Consider the following 25,821-nt stretch of genomic DNA (forward strand, 5'->3'; position numbering starts at 1 on the left):
GAGCAATTTTTAAACAATTATCTGAAAACAACTTTTTCTGCAACAAACCGTTTTTTGGAGGGAGGAAAAATGTAAATCCGTATCGAGATAACCGGTGTCAAACCCATTGACTGAATATAAAGACGGACCGTGCGTCTCCACTTCCTCCCACTATCCAGAAAGGAAATAGTTGGCATACAAATGCTGCCAGTGTCTGAGGAGTAGTAAAGGGCTGATGGAGCCTCTGTAGCGAGGAACCGTCCGATGGAGGGATTTATGATGATTTATGATTTACGATCTACCCTGCAGCCAGCCAACAAGTGGCAATCAAGGCGCTGCCGTGCATTAAATAAAAAGAGGCCCTCGTATTGCTCAGTATCAAAAGGGGCATTGGAGGAATGTGCTCCAGAGACTGACAAGTGGCAAATTCAAATATATTTGTATTGGTAAAGTTCTACGTGATTTCACTAACTTGTTCCTTGTCCTGAATTTCAGTTCAGTTCAAATATATCCGCTTGAACTCTGTTCGATTTTATATTCTGCCTGTTGAATGTCAAACATAGAGAAAGAGGCCATAAAGCCATTGGCAGGTACAGCACCATTCAAAATCTCCATCAAACACGTGTGTTTCCCTGACGCCTGCAGGAAAACCTGAAATACAAAGCGAGTCCTGAACCAAAGCCTTGTCAGCTTCTTTTTTTCAGCTCCAACTACATTCACAGCTCATCTTCAGAGTGAAAGATTAATCTTCTAATGAAAAGCAAATGTGTCTTCAGTCCTCCGGTGCCGATGGCTAAAATCTGTGCTGTGCTGTAACAAACTAACGGTATAATAAGCCATGACTGACAGACTTAGTGGCTCTTTTGGATGTTTAGAAGTAAAGAATATTGGTTTTCTTCATGCCTATGTCTGTTCCCCTCTCTGTCTGTGTCGCTCACCTCTTCCCTCTCCCTCCCTCGGCTTGTGTTTTTGAGAGGCGGGTCTGCTTATGAAGCTTTATCTGAGACAGAGTGTCGGCCCAGTGTTTTTCATTTACAAGTACATTGTTATGCTCAAGCGAGCTGCAGGCTGTCACTCAGAGGAGGAGGAATAACACACAAGGAAGTGACATAAACTCCCCCTGGAGTTAAATACAAAATGATGCCTCACCAACCCTTGCTAAATATTACATGGAGAGATCAGTGGCTAGTGAGGAATGGAGAGTGGCAAGGTACTTCACTGACTCCTCACATTCAGTCTCTTCCTCTACTTCTCTGCCTCACCTCTTTTATTTATCTGTCTCATCCTGCAAGACGTAGGATCATCATTTTAGGTTTGCAGGACACGGATGGGGAGTTTTTTTCTCAGCATATGCTATTCAGGCAATATTATATAAAAGCCAAATGCACTTACAGAGAGCGAGTAACAACGTTTCAGTCACTGCCACAGGGAAATATATCCAAGTGTGTTTGTGGAATAGGTGGCGCAGGAGTCTAGGTGAGGTGGCGACAGCTTGCAGGGCTACTTGGTGAGATGCTGTGGCTCATGGGCTCACCAGTAACACATTAGCACTACCTACCCACAGTAGCTAACCAAGCAGGAACTGCATTTATTCATAACAGGCAGTACTTGTGCCGATAAGTTCAGTTTCTCGACTGACAGAAAACATCCCTGTTTTACAAGCAGCTCAGACTCCAGCAGTGTTTTATTAAATTGGATGGTGCAACACAGTTAAAACATTTGGACCCTCTGGCTCTTGGGTTCAGTTATCAGCGTAAAGGTGGTTTGCATACGCTGAGTGGATTGAATTTGCGTGTCTGCGGGCAAATCCTCAAAAAAGACTGAATCTGTGTGATTTAAAAGCTGGTTTGAGACGTTTATAGTTTGGGTAGAAGTTCGGAGAAACATGCAAAGCCTCATTTGGGCTAGAGTAAGGGCTGTGTTGAGTGATGAACCTAGTTGGTGAAGGCCTACCTGTGTTCCTCTATTATTTTGACAATCAAGTATAATTCTTGCAAAATGAGCAGGTGCTCGGTAGTATTGTCAGATTTGAAACACTGGACATCATTTTCATTTGTCTTTTTACAGATTGAAGGAACCAACTTTTGATTTCGAAAGGATGATATACCTGTAATGATAACCAATCACTGGACCCCTGACCTGTGAGCTCTGTTCCCCCTGGCTGCACTTACCCCTGCGTGCAGTTGGTGTGGCAGGGATGACATTCGTTGTTGGCTTCAGCGTACTTGAAGATGTAAATGCTGTTGGCCCCTTGCAGACCGTCAGGACACTTGTCCACACAGTTTGGACCATCCTTGAAATGAAGGCATTTCACACAATGCTCTGGGCCCTGCAGACAGTGGAGGAAAAACAAGGACTTAGATGCATATGACCAATAATTCTGAATAAAAAATATATATATGAGGCTTTTAGTAAGTATTCAAAGGTAACAAGGTTAAGCTGCCATTTGACAACAAACTGATATTGGTCTTGACGACCACTCAAAGTTTTGCCATTCACCCATTCAGGCCTGACACAACAAACTCCGACAGGAAGGACTAATCAATATTGTTGCAAATGGGGATAAGAAATCTGCTGTCGCCTCCGTTTTTAAAGTAAAGTGATTGATGGGTATATATATCTACATGACGTGCCGAGTGCAGCTTCCTTTACAGGTTCAATTATTGCACTTGAATGTGTGCGGCAGTGAATGCATAAGAGACACAGCATCAGGTAACAGACAGTGGCTTAAAGTGGCGAGGAGGGAGACAAGAAAAGTGAAAAAATAAGTACCGTCCAGTAATAAGGGAGAGTTAGGCAGAGAGAGTGGACATGGATGCGGCAAGTCAGTGAGGGCGAGTGAGAGAGCAAGCTATAGTGTGAATAACGGAGAGAAAGAGGAGCGGGTGGGGGAGAGAGAGAGAGAGAGAGAGAGAGAGAGAGAGAGAGAGCAGACGAGACACATAAAGCAGTGTGAGCGGAGCAGGCAGATAATAACCATCGCTCACAGCACACACAATGACCATAACAATCCGCCTAGAACAGGATTTATGGAGCTAATATAGGCAGGGGAGGAGGTAGGGGAGGGGAAGAGGAGAGGCGAGGAGCTCTCCCAGTCAGGCTCCGTATCATCAACCGGCCTAGAGAACATCTCATTGACAAACAACACAAACACACACGTCCTGCATGCACACATGGTGAGTGGGAATCAAACCTACAGCCGGGGATTTCTCTCACACGGATGTCTGGATCGCACACCAATGCAAACACAACCAAATACTGTGGATTAACACAAATTGTATACAAGACAAAAACAGGCACGATAGGAATACACACTCTATCTTAAAAAAGGGCACAAACTGAGATAAAAAAGATGCGTGAACTGCAGATAACTGCTTTGAAAAGTGGATGAGTGTGTATGAGAGCGTCTTCATACATACCAGGAAGCAATGTCTACGCATGGACTTATATACGTGCATGTGCATTTGTGTGTAAGTGTATGAGTGTGTCTAAACCAAAGCTTTTGTGTGTGTGTGTGTGGGAATATGCAGTCACTTCGGTGTAATTATGCAAATTGAATGTCGCACTGCTCTCAATGGCTTTAGTGTTGAGCCAGGCACTTTTATGAGTGCCTTCCCACCCATGGCCACTGGTGTGCGTGTGTGTGCGTGTGCGTGTGTTTGTGTATTCAGTAATTCCTTCACATCAGCAAGCTAAATTATGTGACAGTGCAAACAAATAGTGTTTGGACCAGCAGGCTACTTGGGCATCCAAAAAGATCGCAGGGATTCCCAGCGTCACGACCAAAGTGCCCTGCTGTAAATTTAAATTGTTCCGCTGCACTAAATGCTCTTAAAGCTGATGTGAGCGTGTGTGGTGCTGTTCGTTGTGTGTCTGTGTGCGCTTGCTTGTGTGTGGGTGGGTTTGACATCTGTCTTTTCCATTCCCTTCCATGCACAAAGCGTACAATCACTTCAGGAGGGGAGACCATTACTCTTTATGGGGTCAGATCTCATGGCTGAGGCTTCTCAAAGCATGATTGGGTACATCAGGAAGGATTTACAATATATTGTATGTTAATGTACAGACCAACTCCTCATGTCCTACATCTGCTGAAAGTCTTCCAAATGTCATAATGCAGAATAAATCAGAGCATCACTGATGAGGTGGAGACAAGAATAGAGGACGGAGGAAACCAGGCAGAGAAGTACAGTGGGGCAAAAAGGAAAGAAAGATGGATGAGTGGCTTCTAGGAATATGACAGTGGTCATAAAGCACTCTAAAGCCCTCCAGCAGATTTAAAAGCATTTCAAAGATATTAAACCTCCTACACAGTTTGTTGGCATTAATGTACATGCGCATGACTAAATGCACAACTTTCAGTATAAATGTCAATGATGCTCTTAAAGAGGAAAAACATGGGTCTTACACTTGATAGAAAGCAACATAGAGAGTGTCCACCTCGAGGTAAACAATTCACATGATACTACTACACTGCATGACACCAGGGTTCATTACTGGATTATCAGAGTTGTTCGGTGAAGAACCAAATCTTAAAAAACCTGGTTTGGAGCTGAGGCGGGAGACATTTGTCAAATAAAATCATCCCTGAAAAGACTTTTTTTTTAAAGATTTAATCTCTTTCAATACTGACTCAATTCCACACCATACATATATTATATAATATCTTTCTTTTCTTCAGACTCCTGAAGAGAATACTGGAGAAGAGGGACCTACATGAAGTAAGAGGATAGAGATGAGATCACTTTCCGTACTCGAGAAAGTACAATAATGTCTGAATTAACTTTAAATTCTTTATATTTCATATTCAAAGACAGAGGTGTCTTCGTGTAACTGACAGAAGGAACTACTCCAGGTGTACCACCATCTTCCCATAACACTGCCTGGATTCATGGTTACAGTCATTGCTCCAATCCCCCTCGACAGGACGCATTAGGCCTATCAAATCACTGTGTGTAAACGCTAATGCAATTTCTATGGCACTGTGGCCATTACATGATTGCTGTAATGCATTTGTGTGCCTGTGTTGCCCATGTGACATTTATATGAGGTCCAACAGGTTACCCTGGCTCCACACAAACACGCACACACCCACACACACACACATATACATACCCATAGGCTGACATACCGCATGAAATTGAGAAGTGCTCTTATGGCCATTACAGATAGAAATTATGTTTCTATACGATTAAACTGCAGCACTAAATACGTTTTGTGGGAAACGTGATGGCTGGCTCGATTATGTTTAGAGGCAATGTTTGTTTTGGATGAATGATGATGGTTTATTAATGGCGGCGGAGTCAGGAGGTGGTCTGGGTGAATCGAGGGCTAACAGAGAGTACACACAACGTTGGGAGTCAAGTCAGTGGTTCGGTTTTGGCAAAATCATAAACATTTTGCCTCTCAGTGTCAGAGGGCACTGCAACGGGCTGTATAGGAGGTAAAGCAGGTCGCCCACTGACCAGAAGGTTGGTAGTTTGATCCTAGTTTCCATTCACTCCCATCCTGTGTGATAAAGTGTCCTTGGGCAAGATGAACCCCAAAATGCCCGTGATACTGTGCCAGCAGTGTTTAAATAGTGCACTTGGTAATGCATTTTAAGTGTGGGTGGATGAATGGAAGCGCTGTGAGTGGTCATCAGGACAAGAGAAGGGCTAAATGAATACAGACCATTTCCTATTGCAGAAATCTATAAACCCTAACTTGAAGTGCTGTCAGAGTGTAAACATAACTATAAACATGTCCATACAAGCCGTCACTGGAATGGTATTTTGATAGGGAACCTGTCCCTTCTAATTTTACTAATCTATTCAGTATCCATGTTTATGCCACTTGCCAAAAACATATCCTCTCAACGTCAATAGAAGTAATACGCTTCCTGTACAACGTATTCGCCTGTTGCAGTTTGGTTGTATACGATTTCAACATTATTTCCAAGAGACAGGGGTGAAAATGAGGACATATTGAGTCAGTTTCTGAAGAGTCATGTCCAAACACAAAACCTTATATATAAACCTCAGGACTTTTCGAATAATTAACAACTCCTCAATATGGCCAGAAATGAAAAATAAAGATTGAACATAGCCTCTAATGATTTTGTACGTGTTCTAATTAACTGGTTTATTCGGCTGATACAAATCATTACAAAGCACTTTGAAGTTTTTGCTCAAAGTTTTTAATCACTTGTTTCTCAAAGTGCTGGAGGTAAACCACAGGTCACTCTATGTGTTTTATTTTCTGTATAGCACCCGCCTTCCCAGGAAGTCGAAGAGAGGACTGTGAGTGAACAGTAAAGGTAACTACAGATCATTATATGATGGGATCACAGAAGCTGTCAACGTTTCAGCAATACAACCCTTGAGTACTCACCTATACTCAAACAGTATTGCGTACTCAGCTGTCCTTATTACATTAGTACTCACTGGTCATTATTACATTAGTACAAGTTAGAAGCAGCAGTCCCTACATAATATATATCTTTAAATCACTGCTCAAAACATATTTTTATAGAAAAGCATTTTTAACATGAGATTTGTAAATCTGGTTCAACTGTGTTGTTTTAACTGCTTTATTCCTGTTATCTTACTTTTATTGCCCCCACATTTTATGAAGTGTAATAAATATGACAGCCTTTGACTCTGCTGCCTATGAGAGTAGGTATTGAGTTTACTTAAAAAAAAGGCATAGAGATAATAACCAGTAGTCATTACAACACTATTCCATCAAAGTCAATAGTCATTACTACATTATTCCATTATGTACTCAGTGATTTCGTCTTAACACATGACTACTCAGAAGTCATGACTACATAATTTATGGTATTAGTACTCACTATTTACACTTGATTATTACATTTCCTACTAAGCAGTAATTACCATATTACTACATGAGTATTAAGCAGTCATTACTACATTATTACATCTTTATTAAGTACTCAAGAGTTGGACCAGAGCCATCTTCAAACTCTGCCTTAATCTTGATCTAAATTACCCACATGCACATTTTATGATTGTGTTACGCGCAGTTGTATGAAAAAAGTGGTCCACTGTCCTCTAAACAACTCAGGAACACATTTTACCATGATGACACAAATACACACACAGGGACACATGCACACACATACACACACAACCAAAATGAAAACAATACCAGCCATGCTGTCGCAGCTGGTAATCGAACCAACAAATCTCCTCCAACAAAAACAAACACTCTACTGAAGCCTACTGCAATGTACTCAAACACACAGACAGTACAGCGGTTCTGGGGGGATAAAAAAGTTCAACACTTTGAAACTACATTGGGCAAAACTATGTGACAGGGTGTGATGCGGCACAAAAGGCAGCACACGGCCCCTCTGGCTTGCATGTGTCGGAAAGCATCCCTCTCTATCAAACAGCAAGATAAGATTTTAAGAGAAAGAGCAGGATCAGGGGCCGCATGTGCCTGTGGGTGTAGTGTTCACAAGAGGAACTCAGAAATGAAGGTCAGGTTTTTTTTTTCCCACTGTGGCATTTCTATAATGTACAGCTGCTACCACACAAACTCTCAACACGCTGCTCTGCTTCTCCGAGAGCTTTTCAAATGCTAAATTGTTGGAGCACAAATGTTTGAAAAAGTTTCATCCAATGTCAACTGATGATAGACAAAAAGTTATATAGACAAACAAACATGAACTGAATAAATAATCTTTGCAGAGCAGCATGTAGCTATTGCTGATCTGTGCTAAAACAATCAGATTTGCCTTTGAGTCACACCATGAGATATAATCTATAGCAAAGTTGACAGGCACACTTGGTTGCCAATACATTAATTACTCAGAGACGACCACAGGGTTTGTCTGCAGCTTCAAGTCATTTGCTTCGTGGTGAGTAACGCATTGCTCTGTCCTTAAATACTGGTGTTTGTGGGAGACTAACAGTAGACTGCATATTAGGGATGGGCATAATTAATCGACGATCGATTATTGATCATTAAGAATTTCATCGATGACATTATTCTTTCATCGACGAAAAAACTGGATTTCGTGATGTGGCAGGAGGTCGGAATATCCGAGTTGCCCTGAACGCAGCACAGTGAGGATGTTAGCAGCAAGAGGAAGAACCCCGAAGCTAGCCTCCGCTGCTCGGCTTCATGTCCGCACATGTCCAAGGGGAAGGAAACCCGGACAGACCCGGGTCTGGGGTCCGGGAGTGAGGACCTGACAATAACCGGACTGAGAGGTCGAGAACCGTCAAATCCAGCTAGCTCTCAGCGGCTAACTGCTGCTGTCTCCAACGGAAGCTGCTCTCTCATCGGGGCTCGTTTAACTGCCACAAGAGTTGTTCATCTAGTAATAAAGATCTCAATGAGGAAACATGCTGTGTTTTTTCTGTTTTCACTATATTTTAATATAGCCTATAACTAGTGAAAGTAAATTAAAAAAAAAATAGGGTTAGAGTCACAAAATATTAATGATTAATCGAAAAACTATCGTTAATTCTCCCGACGATCGATTAAGACAATTTAATAGAATGCCTATCCCTACTGCATATTAAGAATGACGACATGAGAGCTCATCAAAAGTGAAGCCGAATTAACCTGAACAACCCCTGGTGGCTGTTTTTTTTTTTTTATTATTATCACATTGATGTATTCGTATTTCAGATAAATTTGGCTTGTTTAATGCTATAAAATTGGATGAAACATCTTAATTGACAGCCGAGACTGACTCATGATTGGTCAAGTGCATGTAGGGCGGGACCCTTGATACTGCAGCTCCCTTCCACGATCCCAACTACACAGACTCTTTCTCCAAATTATAATTTTTTGTTTAGTGTTTTGCTTCTTTATATTCAGTTTATGGGGCTAACGATGGAAACCAACAATTTAACCCTTCTAGCTTATTCCGCTTGTGGACTCATCCTTTAAAGTCCAAAGATCTTGATTTACAAAGTGGATTAACTTGATGTCACATATTAACTCTGATTAGTTCTAGCTCTGTAGCTTCTCGATGCAAGACGAACAAAAGTGCAGTTCATCTCTGAGTAATGGAATAATTGTGCTTCATGTTGAATGCTGTTCTTCTTTAATGCCTGGATAAAAGGGAATGTAAACAAGCTGCTCAAACAACAGCGCTCTCCGCCGTCTATAGGAAACAGGCTTACCGGACCGTGGCAGGTCAGAGAGTCATCGTCAGCCCTCTCGCACTGGGCATCACAATCCACGCACAGGGACCCGTTAGCGTACTCTCGAATATCCCTGAGAGAGGTGGAGAAAAGGAGGGATTAGGATGGGTGGGGAACAGAATGGGCAATAGGAGTGAGTGACAAGAGGGGGAGAGAAGAAAATGCTCCTTCAGTCGATATGAATCTTAAATCGTGTAGAAAGGAGACAACCCTTGCTTGTCCCTCCTTTAATCTGTGGAGCATTTCGCTTGAGCTGTAGATACAGTACGAAGAGTTACAACATTGAACACCAAAACTTGAATCACCTCTATTCGATATCAGCAAATCACTCAACATAATTTATACATGGAACTTTTTATAGTTATATGAATATATCAAGTGTTTGAGGAGGTGAGTGATTTAAGCATTTACACATTTTTCATTGTTTTCATCTTTAAGCCAGTCTAATATTTTAATTATTGAACACTCACACTAACCCAACCCTACCGACTCCATTCCCTATCAACTATTGTCCCCTGCTAACAATGCACACCAAAAATGTTCAGTGCATGACACTACAAACCTTGCACAATTAATGAGGAATACATTTTATTATGATGATCATGTTTTTGTTATGGATTCCCAATTCTGTCATATTAGTTTGTGTAAAAGAAAGAAAAACAACAGGGGCAATTATCAAATGATTATCTAATGTTGTCTATTTTCATAACGTCTGAATGAATTAAGAGTCTAGGGTTTAATTTCGTTCACATTTCCACAGCAAAGAAGATTAATGGTGGGATTGAAATAGAAATAATTGTTAGCTATTATACATTTGTCTGCTGCAATCTGCTAATTTGAGCCTTGTTTCCTACAATGCTAACCTTTGAAACCGGTCAATATGTAGTTGCACACACGCACCCTTCCTAAACACAATATGGCTAATGAGCTAACTGTAATTCTGATGGCATCCCTCACGGGGTCGACGCATTTGAAAGGTGCAATACCTGCGAGGGGTGCAACGATTTCCAAAATCAATTAAATTAAGTGCCATGTTATTCGATTTCTACAATCCCCTTATAATAGTAGAACAGCAGAGTGGCCTCCAAAAGTCATTAAATGCGACCACAGTGCGACTGAGTTGGCACTTTGCCTTTGTCACTACAGGACAAGGAGATTGACTTTTGGGTTCTTCGTCAGTAAAATAAAACTGAACGTTCCGTCTCAGAAATCAAGAAAAAAAAAAAGTCATCTTCCCAGTGGGATCTAAATCAAATTAGTATTAATTATGCTTCAACTGGCCTTCAGAAATCCTTCCAGGACGCAAGGGAGGTAAGCTTTTGTCTGCGTGTGTGCTGGTTGAAATAATAAACGCTGCAGTGTAGCTGGGAGATATCATTGATGCTCACAGTCTGTTGCTTGGTGGGTCAGTTGTGCTCTGCCTTCCTGTATTTTCTGTATGCTGTCTGTGACATACATGCGGCGACATATTTGCAGTGAGTAATAAATCTTAATATGGATTTGATGCATAACAAATAGTCATCTCAAACAGCTTTGAGCTTTTAATCCCTACTTCTAAACCTGCAGACAAATTAAACTGCCTGTTTGGTATTTTGAACAATAACGTCGATTGACTTTGTCAAATAATTTCACAACTGTGCATAAATCATTCGAGGTATAAGGCAATTCCAGCTCCATGTCGATTAGCTGCTCTCTGACACATGCTGAGTTGTCAATGCAAGTCTGAGATGAAGGGAAAATGAATGAGCGACACACTGTAATTCTGCATGTTAGTTTTTTTTAAAGAAATCTCACAAACTGATGAACCCAGAAAACATTTACATGTTAAACATTGGAATAACATTTTGACTACGGGGGGGGGGGGGGGGGGGTCCTCATAGCCTGACCATAGACCGTATATAAAGATGGACGACATGACGGCTCCCTAAAACTGAAGCCAGGGCACCTTGATGGCCCCCGGATGTCTGACTGCGGTATATGCAATAAAGTCTGCCTCCTCCATGTTAGTGGATAGGACAGGAGCCAAACTAAAAGGTCAGTTCTTATCACAAGGATGTATGATTGTGTTCATTGTCCCGGTAAGTTTTGTTTAACTATTATTTGAAACAAACTGAAATGTCATGATTGACAGCTGAGACTGACTCGCCTTTGGTGAACCGTGTATCAGAAGGACAACGCTACGATGCCTCCATCCCCTGAGTGCTACCCGGCAGGCTCTAGAAAAACGGCACAAGATGGTAGTGTTTGTATCTGGGATACTTTTGCTTCATTTCCAGGTAGTGGAGGGAAGGGGGATGCGTCGTCCATCTTTATAAACAATCTATGGACTTGACAGAGCGCGTATCCTCAATTCAGTCCTTAACTTCCCCTGTCCTCCATGTTTTTTTCATGCACTGAAGGCGGGGAGGTGCATTCAGTGAAGCCCTGTCTGGCTGTGGGGGGTGCTGACGTGGGTAGTGCTGACGTGCAGGTGGACAGGTAGGCAGGGCGTGGCCCCGTGCGCAAGCAGTGACTGTGACACGCAGTGACACGCCTAGCCCCCCTGCCCGAGCCCACCTTCCGGTCCTCCTCACTCCTCTCCAGTGCGCCGCCCCCTTCCCCCAAAAAACATTGTTGATCAACTTGGAACTCAAAAGCATCATTCAATCAGGTAAAATATCTAAAATGTTATTAGCAAAACTCACCAGGGGAGCAGGTCTCGTCTCTTGCAATAGAGAGTTGAAGAGCATATACTCCCTTAAAAGTCAAGGGACCTCTTTTAATTTGAAACTGTGCAGGGGAGGAAGTGTGTGTGTGTGTGTGTGGGGGGGCTCTATAACCACCACATCTTAAATTATTCCTTTCACCCTCTGGCTTTGATATCGTAGCAGAGTAAGTTCATAGTAAACAGAAAACAGTAGTGAAACAAAGAGCCTTGAGTTGTTCTTCAACTGAAATGTAACTTTAGATGAGCAGGTTGTGCAGCAGATTTTCGAACAATAAAGTGTCCTTTGAGGATTTCACACTGAAATCAGTGGATTTGTGTGTTTTTTGTGTGTGTTTTGATTTGATCAGTGGAAGACATTTTACTGCTACTTCACTCTCCTGGAACTCCTCGAGAATATTTCTGCAGGGATCTTTCTTTCAGAGGCTTGATATAGAAATCAGTTTGATCTTTCCCCGCACTGGTAACCTGCGAGTTATAGTATGAAAGCATGATGATGGAGAATATTTGAAAAGCACAGTTCTACTTGCGGAATTACAAACCAAACTCGGAGGACTCCGGGCAGGGATTTCCTCCCTGTTTGAAACCAGGATCCAAAGAGCATTGTGAATGATCGAAAACTGCATGCAGATATATAAAGCATTTTGTTTTGCAGGCCTGTGTTCACTTTATTCAGGGGCAAGACTATGTCAGTGATTGATATTCGCCCTGTGTCATTGATTATGAAAGGTGTAAATGCCTGTGATCTTGTGTGTAAAGCTGTGCTCGGACATGAAAACTCATATCCTGACATTTTCTATAGTTTGGCGTTAAACACACCTTCACAACAAAATAAAAGGGTTAGGGTTAGGGTAGTGGTGTGCGAGTAGAGCCTGCAGGAGTCAGGACATGATTTATTATTTTGGCTGTAAAAATCATCACCTGCCCCTTATCGTCACAAGCTCTTGAACCTTGGTGTGTTTCCAAGTTGACACTTTTGCATCTTCTCGATATTTGGTTCTCGTTTTTTTTGGTAAAAGAGGTGAGGCAGGGTCTATTCTATTCTCCACATCTGTGTTTCTGTGCCTGTCTTTGTTTTCCTCCCGGATTTACCGACACCGGCTTTTGGTCATCCACATAGATTTGGTACTTATTAGCCACAGTCTTGTTGAGCCTGGTACAGCTGGTGAACTCGGCAGCAGAGGCACAGGACAGAAGTGGCATCTCGTCTAGAATAAAAGCATTTTGTATGAGAGGGTCAGGACACGGCAGTTTCCATGTTTCCCTGCCACTGTCTGCTGAAGGACAGGTCTCTGGTCTCAGTCCAAGGCGAGCAGTGCTATTTTATTCAGGGCCACAGCACTGTAGACTAAACAGAGTATTTCAGACTGGTTGTGGAATAAAGCAACTCTGGAAAAATAGGCAGTTTGAATCGTCACATTCACCAACATCAACAACCTCAAATAAAACCAGTGGAAGATGAAGGGAACCTATTGATGTAGTGGTTTGTTTTACCTTGAGAGCATCACATATGAAGATGATGGTGTTATTTAGTTTATTATTTTCTAATTTTGTATATTACATGTTATAGACAACAGTAACAGTTATTTAATAAATGGCTTCTGAGGGGAGAAATAGTGCCTCCTCTCTTGATGTCTTATCCTAAAGAATTATGTTTTCTTTATTTTTCTAATGGAGGTTTGTTGGAGTTTTCTAATGGAGGTTTGTGAGGTTTGTTTCTTAAAGTGAGTGGGCGGCTGTGGCTGAGGGGTAGAGTGGTCGTCCTCCAACCTGAAGGTTCCCAGTCTGAACCATCTGCATGCCGAAGTGTCCTTGGGCAAGATGCTGAACCCCGAATGGCCCCCCATAGAATAACAAAGTGCTGGGATAGATGCACTGTATGAATGTGTGTGTGAATGGGTGAATGTGAAACTGTAATGTAAAGCGCTTTGAGTGGTCATCAAGACTAGAAAAGCGCTATATAAATACAAATCCATTTACCTTCACTATTATTCATTTAAATTAAACCTTGAGTCCCTCTCAGTGAAGTGGAGTGTTCTATTTACTCAATCGATGCCCCCCCTGTTTTCAGTCCTATACTCTATGTTGATGTGTTGATGTTGTGTGTACATGCAAAGCTCACCCTTCGTAAAGGTTGCAAATCTCCACACAGGTTCGTCCACGGCTGAAGTGTCTGCAGGAGAGGCACTGGTCCGGGCTGGGGCCCCAGCATCCTGCGTCTGAACACAGCGGGTCACACACCATGTGCTGCCTGGCTGCTCAGTACAAACACATACAAAGACAGGGAGAGTAGCAGCAAAGGATCAGATTCTAAGCAGAATGCAGTTGTGATTTAATGACTCTGCGTCGATGCAGACTCAGAGAATAAACCTAAAATTGCCCCAAATTATATGACTATAAAATTAGCCACAGTAATCACATTATTTATTTAAAAAGGACACAGACCTGCTAAGGCAAATGCAAATTGCGGGTTTCTGTGCTTCCACTGAGCAGCTGTTCATTTGGCCTATAAAAAAGGATGTTTTTGTGATGTGGCTCTCGAAAAAAAAAATGGCAGGAGCAAGGGCAACGAGACAGAGGAGCATGTGTAGGGCTGAAAGACGTGCTGAAGGACGGTGATGTTCCGATTTCGGTAAGAAAAATAAATCGTCAAAGAAGATACACTGAACAACGGCAAAATAATTAACCCCCCAGATGATCTACACAATGACCTCGTACTTTATTGCTGTGTATTTATACAAAAACTTAGTATCTAAGTGTGGAGCTGGCAGAGAAGGGAGTAATTGCTGCGATGCCTGTATTTAAACATTTAGAACAAATGGTGACGGAGCACCGGGAGGGAACGCAGAAAGCTCCAAGCAGATGCAACACAGACTTGCTTATTGAACTTCGACTTACAAAAGGGAGGGCAGAACAATCAACTCTTAAACTTTTCTGTGTGTATTTATTTTCAAAGAATTCTCCATCATATTGATAACGACTTTCATTCCAGATAAATATCGGATTTCTTCCTGTACAGTGCTTTTGTGTGTCGGCTGTTTAAAAGCCTGATTAAATCCCACCTTTGATTTACAAAGACACGAGTGTGAAAAAAGTGTCATTCACTTTGGATTGGATCCACTCATGGAAAGAAAATGTCTCTTCCCTCTTCCCCATTCATAGTGAACAATCTGTTGGCTTTTCTCTCTGTTTCTGCCTGTGTTTCTACAGCACCAACAGACTCAGACCATTACATCCACTCTGTTCCATTATCTCCTGGTGTCTGTATCTCTTATCTCTGGCCCGCTCCTTTGTCCCCTCTCAGCGCTGGGCTCTACAAAGGTCGGAACATCTGAGAGTGTTACAGCGACATAAATGGGAGTGTTGTAGCAGCACGTCCACAGCGCTACAGATACACTTGGAACTTCTATCATCCCATCTGTGCCCGACGTGACTTCCTCCTTGGTCGGTGGATTTCAAAAACAGATTTCTATGCCCGATGGGTTCTCTTCTCTTCTTCTTTCTTCTCTTCTCTTTTCTGTAGTGAAAAAGGGCTCCTGTTGTTTGCCTGGCCTGGCCTCATGTCAGCCACGGGCGATGCTTCGCTGTCGACCGTAGCAATGTGCAGATTGCTTAGAAATTCAGAGAGGCGGATGCAGATACATGGGGACACAAGAAATCAAGTGTTTCTTTGGAGGGCAGAAGATCAAAGCTTTGCCTCTCATATTAGACAAAGAAGCTCTTTTGGGCTGAAGGCACCGTAGGTAAACTGACCAGGCAGAGGGAACAACAACGGCAGCATGTCTAAGGCATGAGCTGTGGACAAGGAAGAAGGGTTGCTACCGTAAAAAGGAATAAACAAGGGAGGAGGAGAGGTTGGTTTGGCTTCTTGAACATAGAACAAGATCAAAAAAGATGCCAGCCTCAGATGTTTCTGACACGGTTGGAAAACAAATGCCCATGGGGTTATTCAGCATGACGGAAGCAAGTAAGTAAGGAAGGAAGGAAATTAGGTGGTGAGGAGGTTGAAGATTATCTCAAAAAAACAATAACAACGGGAAAATAAAACAATCAGGAACAACGCAGTGAACAAACATAAACCCGGCTGTGTGTCGAGGGGAAAGGTGTGTGTGGACCTCGACTGGTGCCTGTACTTCCCTGCACCACTTTCTTCTGTATCAAAGGCAGCACTGAGAGTAATTCAGGGCAGCTGCTGAAACACCCAAAGAGTGTGGGTCTGGGTAATTAACTGAATAATACATCATGTGGAAATAACAAGAGTTAAATGTTAGATTTTTGAGAAGACAACGCTTTTCACACGGGGGTTTTCACTGGGTTGTTAAAAAAGAAAGAAATCCTACAAAACTCAACCAGAGACTTTTTTTATGCAAGAAATAATTGCTCAATGGTAAAATCTCTGATTGGGTCGAGAGCTTTGTTAAAATATGTACGCAGTTTTCTATCTTTGTGTTAAAGAAACTCCATATCGATAAACTGCGAATTATTAGAAATCAAAAGTGATGTCACCTCGGGGAAATTCGATTGGCCAGATTGTGTTTATATGCATAAACATATAATATATATTTTTACTTGTTTTAACAAAAATAATTGAAGTAAGCATGAGCATTTCCAAAGGTCAGGTCCTATCATTTCCTGTGGGACAGCTCAATTTTGTCTGTTTTGTTAGCATCTGTAAAATTTCACAAGAAATAATATGCGCAGAATACGGACTGACGGCTCTGTCTATTTTTGTATATGTTTGTAACATTGAGCATAAATTTGTCTTTACAAGTTAGTCGCTACAATATTAATCCAATTTACGCAGCTAGCATTGTTTGGCTTAAGTCAAACACCTGTTTGTTGTCAATTGTCTTTTTTCTCGTCCTTTTTTCTTCTACTGACACTGGCTCTGATCTACTTAAGCGAAAATTAAGCAGTTATACTGAAATCGGCCATCTTAAATCTATCTCTCTTTACAGCTAGATCCTCTTTATTCTGACATGGCAACATTTCTTCAACAGAAAAGGGGCTACATGATGTAAAACATGCATTTTTGGATTATGTGGATCCAGTGTAAAGACTATAGCTTGTACTGTCGGGTCACTCTCTCTGGCGCTCGCTACGCCTAGTACAATCTAGTAAAGGCCCTGAAAACCCACCAACGGTCTTCCCATTAAAACTATTGGACTTACAAGATGTCAACTGGACTCCATGAAGAGGTACAATTCATTGGGTTTTTGATGTATGTGCAGTGCCTGGCCTGAAAGGTGTTTTTGAGAAATCTGTGGCTATGAAACTGCTTTTTTTGTCCAAAAATGTGCTCTTCTGAGTGCACTCAGCAGTCTAATAGAAGTGCACTTACTAGCACAAGGTTTGACCTTTTTTCACAATTTTTTTCTGACAAAGTCTGCGGTCAAATACCATCATTATAAAATACTGACGTTTTATTGCAATCAAGACATTTAAGGATTCAATCTCCGCCTTGAAGATTTTGTTCATGGAACCAAAGTGAGCAGATCCTGCCTCGTTAACAAGAGCTCAGTCAAAAAAGTCAGTAATGCTGAACGTGGACAGTTAAACGCACAGTGAATAAGTAAGTAATTTTCATCCAAAGAAAGAGGAAATTACATTGGAAGACTCAATCTACAGACAGAGTGTCATCTGCAATCAGAATTCGGAAACTACCGAAAAATACTAAACGTACCTAATTCTTTGGCTTTAATGAGGGAACAGATACTTGACTTGTTACCTTTTAATTTGAACACTCTTTTAGTGTTGTACACGTGTTCACTTTATTCCTGCTGAGTTTGCCTCAAAGGGCTTTTCCTCTGTAAAACATACACTGCTAACTGTCGTTAGCCCCTTTAATCTGGTGGGAACCTCCCCGAAAAAGACATTTAACCAGACCAACTACAGTACCATTTCTATGCCCTGTATTATAATTTGAAAACAATTATACTCTATGTGCTTCTGAATGTATTTAACGGATATTACATTCTTAGCTGTGTTTTCCTCTAGCTACACGCACTTCATCTTCCAGAAAGTGATACTGTAAAAACAAGTTGCCTCGATGTCAGGTTTCTCCAACAACCCGATGACGTTTCTACATCAGTGAAGTACCTCAGCTATAAATAAGCGGGCACATGCAGACTCCTTGTCCTCTGTCTTTGCTGTCCTGCAAGGCTGCGAGACCTGCCCTTTTCTAGTCCCTGCTAGGCTCAGTCAAGTGTGGAGGCGGGCGCACACACACCGAACACACACACACACACACACACACACACACACACACACACACACATACACACACGCACACACACACTGCTGCACACATGCAGCGCCATGTCAGAGAGAGCAGTGTGTGACTCTTGAGTCTCCCCCAAAGTCTTCAAAGTCACTTAAGTGTGTGTGTGTGTGTGTGTGTGTGTGTGTGTGTGTGTGTGTGTGTGTGTGTGTGTGTGTGTGTGTTCGGTGTGTGCGCTTGTGAGTTCAACACTAAGGAACTGCCCAGGGGAAAGGAGCACATGAACAGTGAAAAGGGGCCAACTCAATAATGCAAATACTGGCTCATTAATGAACATTATACATAAATGAATAATGTTTTAACACTTGTGGCTGTGAGATTATAAAAGCTCGTCCATTTTTAGAAGCAATTTTTATCTCATCAAGTGACTTATTTTCACTTGACCAGACCTTGCATTCCCTGAAAGCTTCTGCTGGTAAATTAGTTGTACGATATAGGACTTTTTTTTTTTAATTTGTGAGATAATAGCTTCCAGTCAAGCAGCAGACAGATAATTGTTATTATCGTTGACTGTAGGAAACAAAGAGAAGTTCTCAAAAAAGATAACTTGCTCACCCAGAAATCTGTGTATCAAAGTCCCTTAACAGAAGCAGCAGATGTTCCTTTCCCTCAAACTTATCAACCTGATTTCAGTTTTGAGACTCTGGAGTCCATTTGAAATACTGGAGTTTTAGCTAAAGCGGATTTTTATGGCAGGTCAGCAATCCCAATTTCTCGCAGACAATTTCTGTCTGAGCCTTCGGTTCCACAGCAAATCTCAAATATATTTCTCCGTAATCTTCCAATCTGTAACCCATTTATAAATGTGAACAAGTCTGTCAAGGCGGGAAACAAGAGAGAAAACTCTCCTGATGGCGCCTGGAGCCGCACAACGGACGTGGCACGTTAGAGATGAACACGGAAATAAAGTGGAAAAATACAGTGAATATTTAAATTAAATATTTAACATCTTTTACACTCAAAAAAAGTCCCCCACAGTTTGTCAGAGGAGATCCAAAAGCAGGACTCTAGAAATGGTTTCATTCTAGAAAAATAACAGATGTTAACCTTGTTAGTATTCAGCTCTTTAAAATGTCATGATGTCATGATGATAAAGGTTCTTCATTTGAGTTTATTCCTCAAACATGTTTTTTTTTTTACAGGTTTACTAGATTAAACATGACAAGAGAAGTTTTTTCTTGTCTTTTGTTTTGAGTAGCACACATTGCTACCACAATGGGATACAAAACAAAGTTGACTGGTAAACAAGATGCAATGCAACACACTATTTGTTGATTCACTTGTTGGTTATCTTTTAGCTCAGAGATAGTGCTCTTTTCCAAAATTGTATTGATTCAATCTGTAACCTGTGTATATAATGCCTTTTTGGTTTTCTGTTCCCTCTAGTGTGAGTTAGACTGTTGTGTGTGTAACAGGCCCAAAGGACTCTCCTCACCCCCCCCCACACACACAGTCATCACTGCTCCTGAGGTTCCTGAGACGTTTCGTCAGTTGCCCAGCCGATACTAATGCTGACAGGGCCCCTCACAAAGTGAAGGTCAACATTCACAACAGAGTGGGCCAGGTAACCAATCAGAGCACAATGGGCTTGATCGGGAGGGGGGGGGGGGGGGTCTTATAGACTCAAACCCACGTGTTTCAGACAGAGGTTGAAGAGAGGAGCTGCAGCAATGATCAGTGTGAGGAGAGTGATGCATTTTAAACATCTCAAGTAATAAGTCAGATCAAAATCATTAACCTGAATATGAGCTTTATAGAGTATGTCTCCTTGGTTATAATCATGTTTAGCTTATTTTCATCATTATTCACTGTAGGTTTATAGAAGTCATGGTAAACATGCTGCTGCAGTTTAACTGTATTCATTTTTTAGACGGGCTTCCATTCCTGTTGTGGTGCAGGCGAACGTGGGATTTTTTGATTTATGTTTGGGTGTGAACTTACTGCACTCCTTCGGGCTGCGGTTGTTGCGGACCAGCACCTTCTGGTTTCCAGCACGAAACAGTCGGGTCCAGTTGACGGTGTTGTAGTAGCAGAGCTGGCTGTTCTCTGCGATGTGGACGTTCCCGGCGCTGATCTCTCTGAGAGACTGCAGCTGCAGTGACGAGATGCCCTGCTGCTTCAACACCAGCAGGGAGATTCCACTGAGAAGGAGGAGGAGGAAGAGGAGGAGGAGGAAGAGGAGACCAGGAGAGAAGTGCAACAGGAAGAGGGAAGAGACAGAACAGGGAATGGGAAAAAAGGAAAGAACAAGACGGAAGAAGAGGCAGGGAAAAGATGGTTTTATTTCTCAGTTGATGACGCTTGTTTATTCTGGGAAGATTCAAATTGTTAATTTTTTCAAAGCATCATAATTCATGCAATTCTTCAACAAACCTAAAACCTTGCTTTTAACATAAGGGAGAGGTTGTATTAATGGTTAAGGTCATTTCAATTTTTTAAACTGACTGTTTTTCTTCAATATTCTTGAATGTATTCCTTGATTTCTAAATAATTCATATGGAACATAAATATATAGAACATATGGATAACAAACAAAATAAAGAGCCCCTTCTTTTTTATAACATGCACTGCAGTTCACCTTGGAGTCAATTCATTTGAATTCTCACAGTATTTTCAAAATCATTATATTTGAACATGTATCTATTTTTTCTCACATTACCTGCACCTTATACCTTGTGCTACCTCTGAGCTCTACTCTTGATCTTGTAAATGAGACACACTCTGCACTGCCAGGCCCTGAGTCAGATTGCAATGGAAATGTGCCGGATTGCAGTTCAAACTCCAGACAGAGGATCGGTGAGGAGGAGAAACGACTGTGTGGAGAACTCAATTTCAATCTTTTAAAGTCAACATATAGAGAAAGCAACAACTTAAGTTAAGTTCATTTGAGAAAAAAAAAGGAAACACCTCCACTTCAGCATGAAAACCATTTATAATTATTTCCATTACGGTCTAGTTTTCTGTAAATAATTAAAAACAATATCTTTTAGAAATGTTGACATGTACCTTTAACACTATTGTTTTGTCAAACTGTAATTAACAAACTGCATCTGCCTTGTTTTTACACCTTCTTTCTATATGCGATTGCAAAAATGTAACTTTAACAGACTGACTTATTTTATTTTTATTAATTGTATCATTCTACCGACAGTCCGCTCTTTCCTCCCTTTTGTCTTCAAAGCCGACCCCCACCTTTTCCCATAAGCCCCACGTGCTAAGTCTGACAGGAGGCCAGCGGGGTGCCAGAGCCATCAGATATACAGAGGGTGTGCAAGATCAAGCACGTGGCCAAAGGTGGGTGGCACGCTATAATTTGTACCGCGGCCTGCTGTTTCCATCTGCAGGTGGATGACACACAAGTGCACGCACACCCTCCTGTGCACACTCGGGCGCACACACACAGAGACGCACACTGCATTTAACCGACCACACTATGCATTCAGAAACTCTGCTTCAATCCAAATGTCATTGTAAACTTTAAGAGCACCTTCAGACATATCCCTAAAACTCAGGTGATGATTATTCATCTATCAGATTAAAGATGAATCACACGGTCGTTGTCTTAGACACAGTGAGTCACTCCTCGTACAAGCATCATGCAGAGTTGTGTCTTATTTACCAGAAACATAACCCACCCAAATAAATGCACTATTGACTTGCATACAATAAAAATATCAGTATAACAATATAACACAATGCACCTACTTGGAAATGTGTAAAGTCACTACCAGATACTTTATTGTAAATTTTGTAAAGTTCGCAACAAATCAAATTGCAGATCAAATCAAACCATTTAATTTTAAAAACCTTTGGTCTTAAACAGATGTAAAGGTCATGTGACATGCTCAGTGTTTGATTAGGAATACAGCTGTTGTTAAAAGTGTACAAACATTAATCATGTGCAACTCTTGCAATGTCTTCATCTTGTGGCAACATATTACCTCGAATACATTTTGACAAATCTGACGAAATTCAACCACCACTATAATTAAAGTTTCATCAACGGTTTAAATTTTTAGAGAAGACGGGTGTTCTGCTACATGTTTTGCTACTAAATAAAACCTAAATCATTTATTTAATCAGTTTCCTGTTTCCTGTACAAGCACCGAGCTCCGTCTGCGGCGGTGTTATGATATAAATTAAACTCACAGGTTAAAAAAATGATCACAGCGAGGTGAGTGTATTCTCAGGTGTGTACCTGTACAGCGCTCTTCCCCCAATGGTTGCCAGGTTGGAGAAAACACTCAAGTCTGTCATGTTGTCGGGCCACGACTGGATGTTCACATAGCCTAGATGGGGGGACAGACACACAGACACACACACAAAGAGGTGTTTTTTAATGACTCACCAGTGTACCGACTGTCTGTCATGTCCTCTATTTCACACAGTGATAAGAATAAAATGAGCAGGGCGAGTTGGCATCTCTGTGAAATTAGCAGCATGCCAGGGACCAGGGTAACCGCAGCACCTGAGCCTCATCTGAAAGCAGCCAAGCACAACTCCGAAAAACCGCCATAGGCACGGCAGCCCCCGAGAGAGAGAGAGAGAGGGGCTCAATGCCAGCTATGACTGGGTGTAAGGTTTGATCTATCAATATTTTTTTGCATTTTCTTTATCTGCCACTCGACTTTTGAATAATTCAAATGATTAAATGAATAGCTAAGAGGATGGCCGGAGCTCATTTAGTATTTTCAATAATGGATTCAGAAATATCAAATATTTAGCGGAGGAACGGTAGGGAGGTACAATCCGGTTAACGCCAGATGACAAACAAAATGGTGGGATGAGGCTGTGAGACCACGGGAGGCAGGTGGAGGAAAAGAGCTGGAGAGGATGGAGAAAAGGGTAAGAAAATAATTCACAAGATTACTTCGGCATTCAAGGCCACAGTCTGCCTCCATGACAGAGGAGGAGGAGGTGGTGGATGGGTGCGGGAAAGACCCCACGGGTGTGATGGGCAGACTGGTGCGTTCTCCAATCACCGAGCAGTATCTGACTCCACCATATTAAACTGAGTGTTTCCCTCCCGCTGGACGCATCATTTTGTTTATTCAGAAAGGGAGGGAGCGGCGGAGGGAGGTTTGAGGGGAGCTGCGGAGATGCATGTTGACAAGGGAGCAATAACCTTCAATAGCACCTTATTCAGTTCATGGACCATCGTTTTTTTTCTGTGTCAATCTCAGCTGAGCAGCGGCATGAGGGTCTGAGCGAATGTTTGATGAGGAAATGAGCACCCGAGAGAGAGAGAGAGAGAGAGATAGAGAGAGAGAGAGAGAGAGAGACAGAATAAAGTCAGGTAATTGTGAGGGAGCACACACCAGGGCTCCTGCAAATTGACATGAGCGGAATTTGATGCACGCTCTCGCATTGATATTGTATTGAAGGGGTTTAAAAAAGGAAAAGCAGATTAAATGCAATATAATTACCATTTTCTGAAATGGAAAAAAATATGGATATAATACTCTTTATTAGTCTTTTGACTCCCTCACCTCTTTTCCAAGAGAGGGCACAGTGTGCCTATAAGGCCATTATCATATAACTGCGACGGGAATTCATATTTCATACAATGTTTCATGTGATATTTACACAGAATATTAACATCCATTGCAGCAAAAAAAAAAAACTTCTAAAAACAACCTTTGGATTCCAGTTTGATCCAGGTTGTTTACTGCTTTCCCGTCCCTGACTTCATGGTGTGTAGTTTTTAGGATGGTGAGCACAACCTCAGCCCAGAGGCAGCAGTGCTACACAATCGTTAGCCTTGTACTTGTCGACACTAATTGTCTTAATGACAAAACCTGCAGTGCCGAGGCACCTCACAGCTCCGCCATAGCGCTCTTTTGGGGTGGGGGGGAGGGGGGGGGGTAGTGCGGGTGCTTCCTAATCAAGGTAACAAGCCACTGCCAGCCGCACACTTGTTTCTAGCTAATGTAATACTACATCAACATCACACACATGCTATGACCTGCACGAGACGGGTACAGACAACTGCAGGTGCATTGGGAGAGCATGCAGGTGTGTGTACGCAGGAACATTTTCATAAAACCTTTATTCTGAAAGCTGCATTTTAAAAGAAAAATTGAAAAAATGTGGGTTTTGGCCTGAAGGTTGTCATTTTGTATTTCTGAAACGACTCGGTGGTGAAGGAGGGGGAAAGAGAAATGGTCATCTTTCTTACCCGAGTCTGTCAAGATGACCTTCAGCAAAATACTGATCACCTCAACTCATCACGGGGCTGAAAGACTATGATTATTCTTCTTCTTTTCTTTTTTTTTTACAGCTCTTTCTATTAAAGTTTTCAACACTGTAAAGTTTCAACACAGTGAAGAAAAAACATAGAAAATGAAAAAGATATTCAAGTCCAAGATACAAAGATGATTAAACTAAACGACCAAATAATTTAAACTTATCAAACATTATTTTCTTCTTACCCTAACTCCGAATAATATTTTAATCGGAATATGCAAGAATTGAATTAAGACATGTAAATATTTATGTAGACATGTCTTCCTTTACGCTGCATGACCTGTGTGTAAACAAGATGGGAAAGTAAAAAGGAGTTGTAGCTTTACCCAAAATAAAAACAAAGCACCCAAAATGCTTTACTGTGACATCTTACGTTCAACTTTTTCAGCTTGGGGCTTTAACACTGGTACAAAACCTTGGAGCAAATATCTAGACATAGCTCATGGTCGACATCATTAAATGTGAGTCGCAATTGGGCCATTCTGCGTAACCAGGAACATGAATGGAAAATTATGTTATCAACTCCAAACTCCATAATAAGGATAATGTCTCATTCTGAAAAAGTATATCGGTGTCCATGCTAACAAAGAGCCAATGATTTAAAAAGGACAAAAGAAATCAGACTCTGGCTATTTTGAGGGGTTCTTAGTCAAATCTCTGAGCCTTAGTGAAAAGTGTCAAGGTGTTAGATTAAAACCATATTATTGGTTTGGGTCTTTTTATGCAATTTGATGACTGGGACAAAATAAAGAACAGGATAGTCTCTTAAATGAATAACTAACTGAATGTATCTGAATCTTTGCATGCGCCTAAACCTATATGACCACATCTCAGGAGATATACAGCTGGCAGGAAGGCTGCGCTGAAGCACCTCACTGAGTGGCTCTGTGCAGGAAAAAAAAGGCAAAGTGAAAAGATCGGTTATGTGTTGCCCAGAGACACATCAGTGGCACACCAATGCACACAGCAAATTACAGTGCCGAGCCAATTAAAGCAGAAGGCCATGAGCTCAAAAGCAAAAAGGTTAAGAGTGCTTAAGTTGAGATGATTACATTCTGAGCCACAACAAGGAGAAACCCAGCGATGCTGAAGTGCTTAAGCAGCCTTTGGGTGAAACCTGACCTGGTGATATGTCTTTAAAGATTTTTTTTATAAAAAAAAACAGAGAAGCAAGAGCGGCTGAAGAAAAGTGAGAAAGGACATCGGAGAGGGACAGATGGACGTGCTGGTGTGTGGGATGAGAGCTGTCCTCCTGCACAGCTCATTTGAAAGCAAGAGCAATGCCGGTTGTAACCCTGGGGTCACGGAGGCAGGTTGGCTGCCTCAGTCAGCGGTCACGTTCTCCTGACAGCTCGGAGAGATGACAAGCCCGGCCCGACACACATCTCTGGCTACATGGTGCCTGGCCAGTGGTTGCTCCCCATCACCTCCTCTCGAGCTGCCAT

The 25,821-nt window shown here is 41.8% G+C and overlaps 1 protein-coding gene across 3 annotated transcripts in view; it reads right to left on the reverse strand.

Moving 5' to 3' along the window:
• LOC128456092 (receptor tyrosine-protein kinase erbB-4) overlaps window positions 1-25,821 on the reverse strand; it is a 301,537-nt gene that overhangs the window by 78,484 nt on the left and 197,232 nt on the right. For all 3 annotated transcript variants that reach the window (XM_053440141.1, XM_053440140.1, XM_053440142.1), the window contains exons 11-15: window positions 22,329-22,419; window positions 20,072-20,271; window positions 13,973-14,105; window positions 9,126-9,219; window positions 2,151-2,308 (exon numbers count right to left, since the gene is read on the reverse strand). In XM_053440141.1, coding sequence (XP_053296116.1) covers window positions 2,151-2,308; window positions 9,126-9,219; window positions 13,973-14,105; window positions 20,072-20,271; window positions 22,329-22,419 — 676 coding nt within the window. The remainder of the gene's footprint in view (window positions 1-2,150; window positions 2,309-9,125; window positions 9,220-13,972; window positions 14,106-20,071; window positions 20,272-22,328; window positions 22,420-25,821) is intronic.

Source organism: Pleuronectes platessa, chromosome 14, assembly GCF_947347685.1.
Source record: "Pleuronectes platessa chromosome 14, fPlePla1.1, whole genome shotgun sequence".
Lineage (NCBI taxonomy): Eukaryota > Metazoa > Chordata > Actinopteri > Pleuronectiformes > Pleuronectidae > Pleuronectes > Pleuronectes platessa.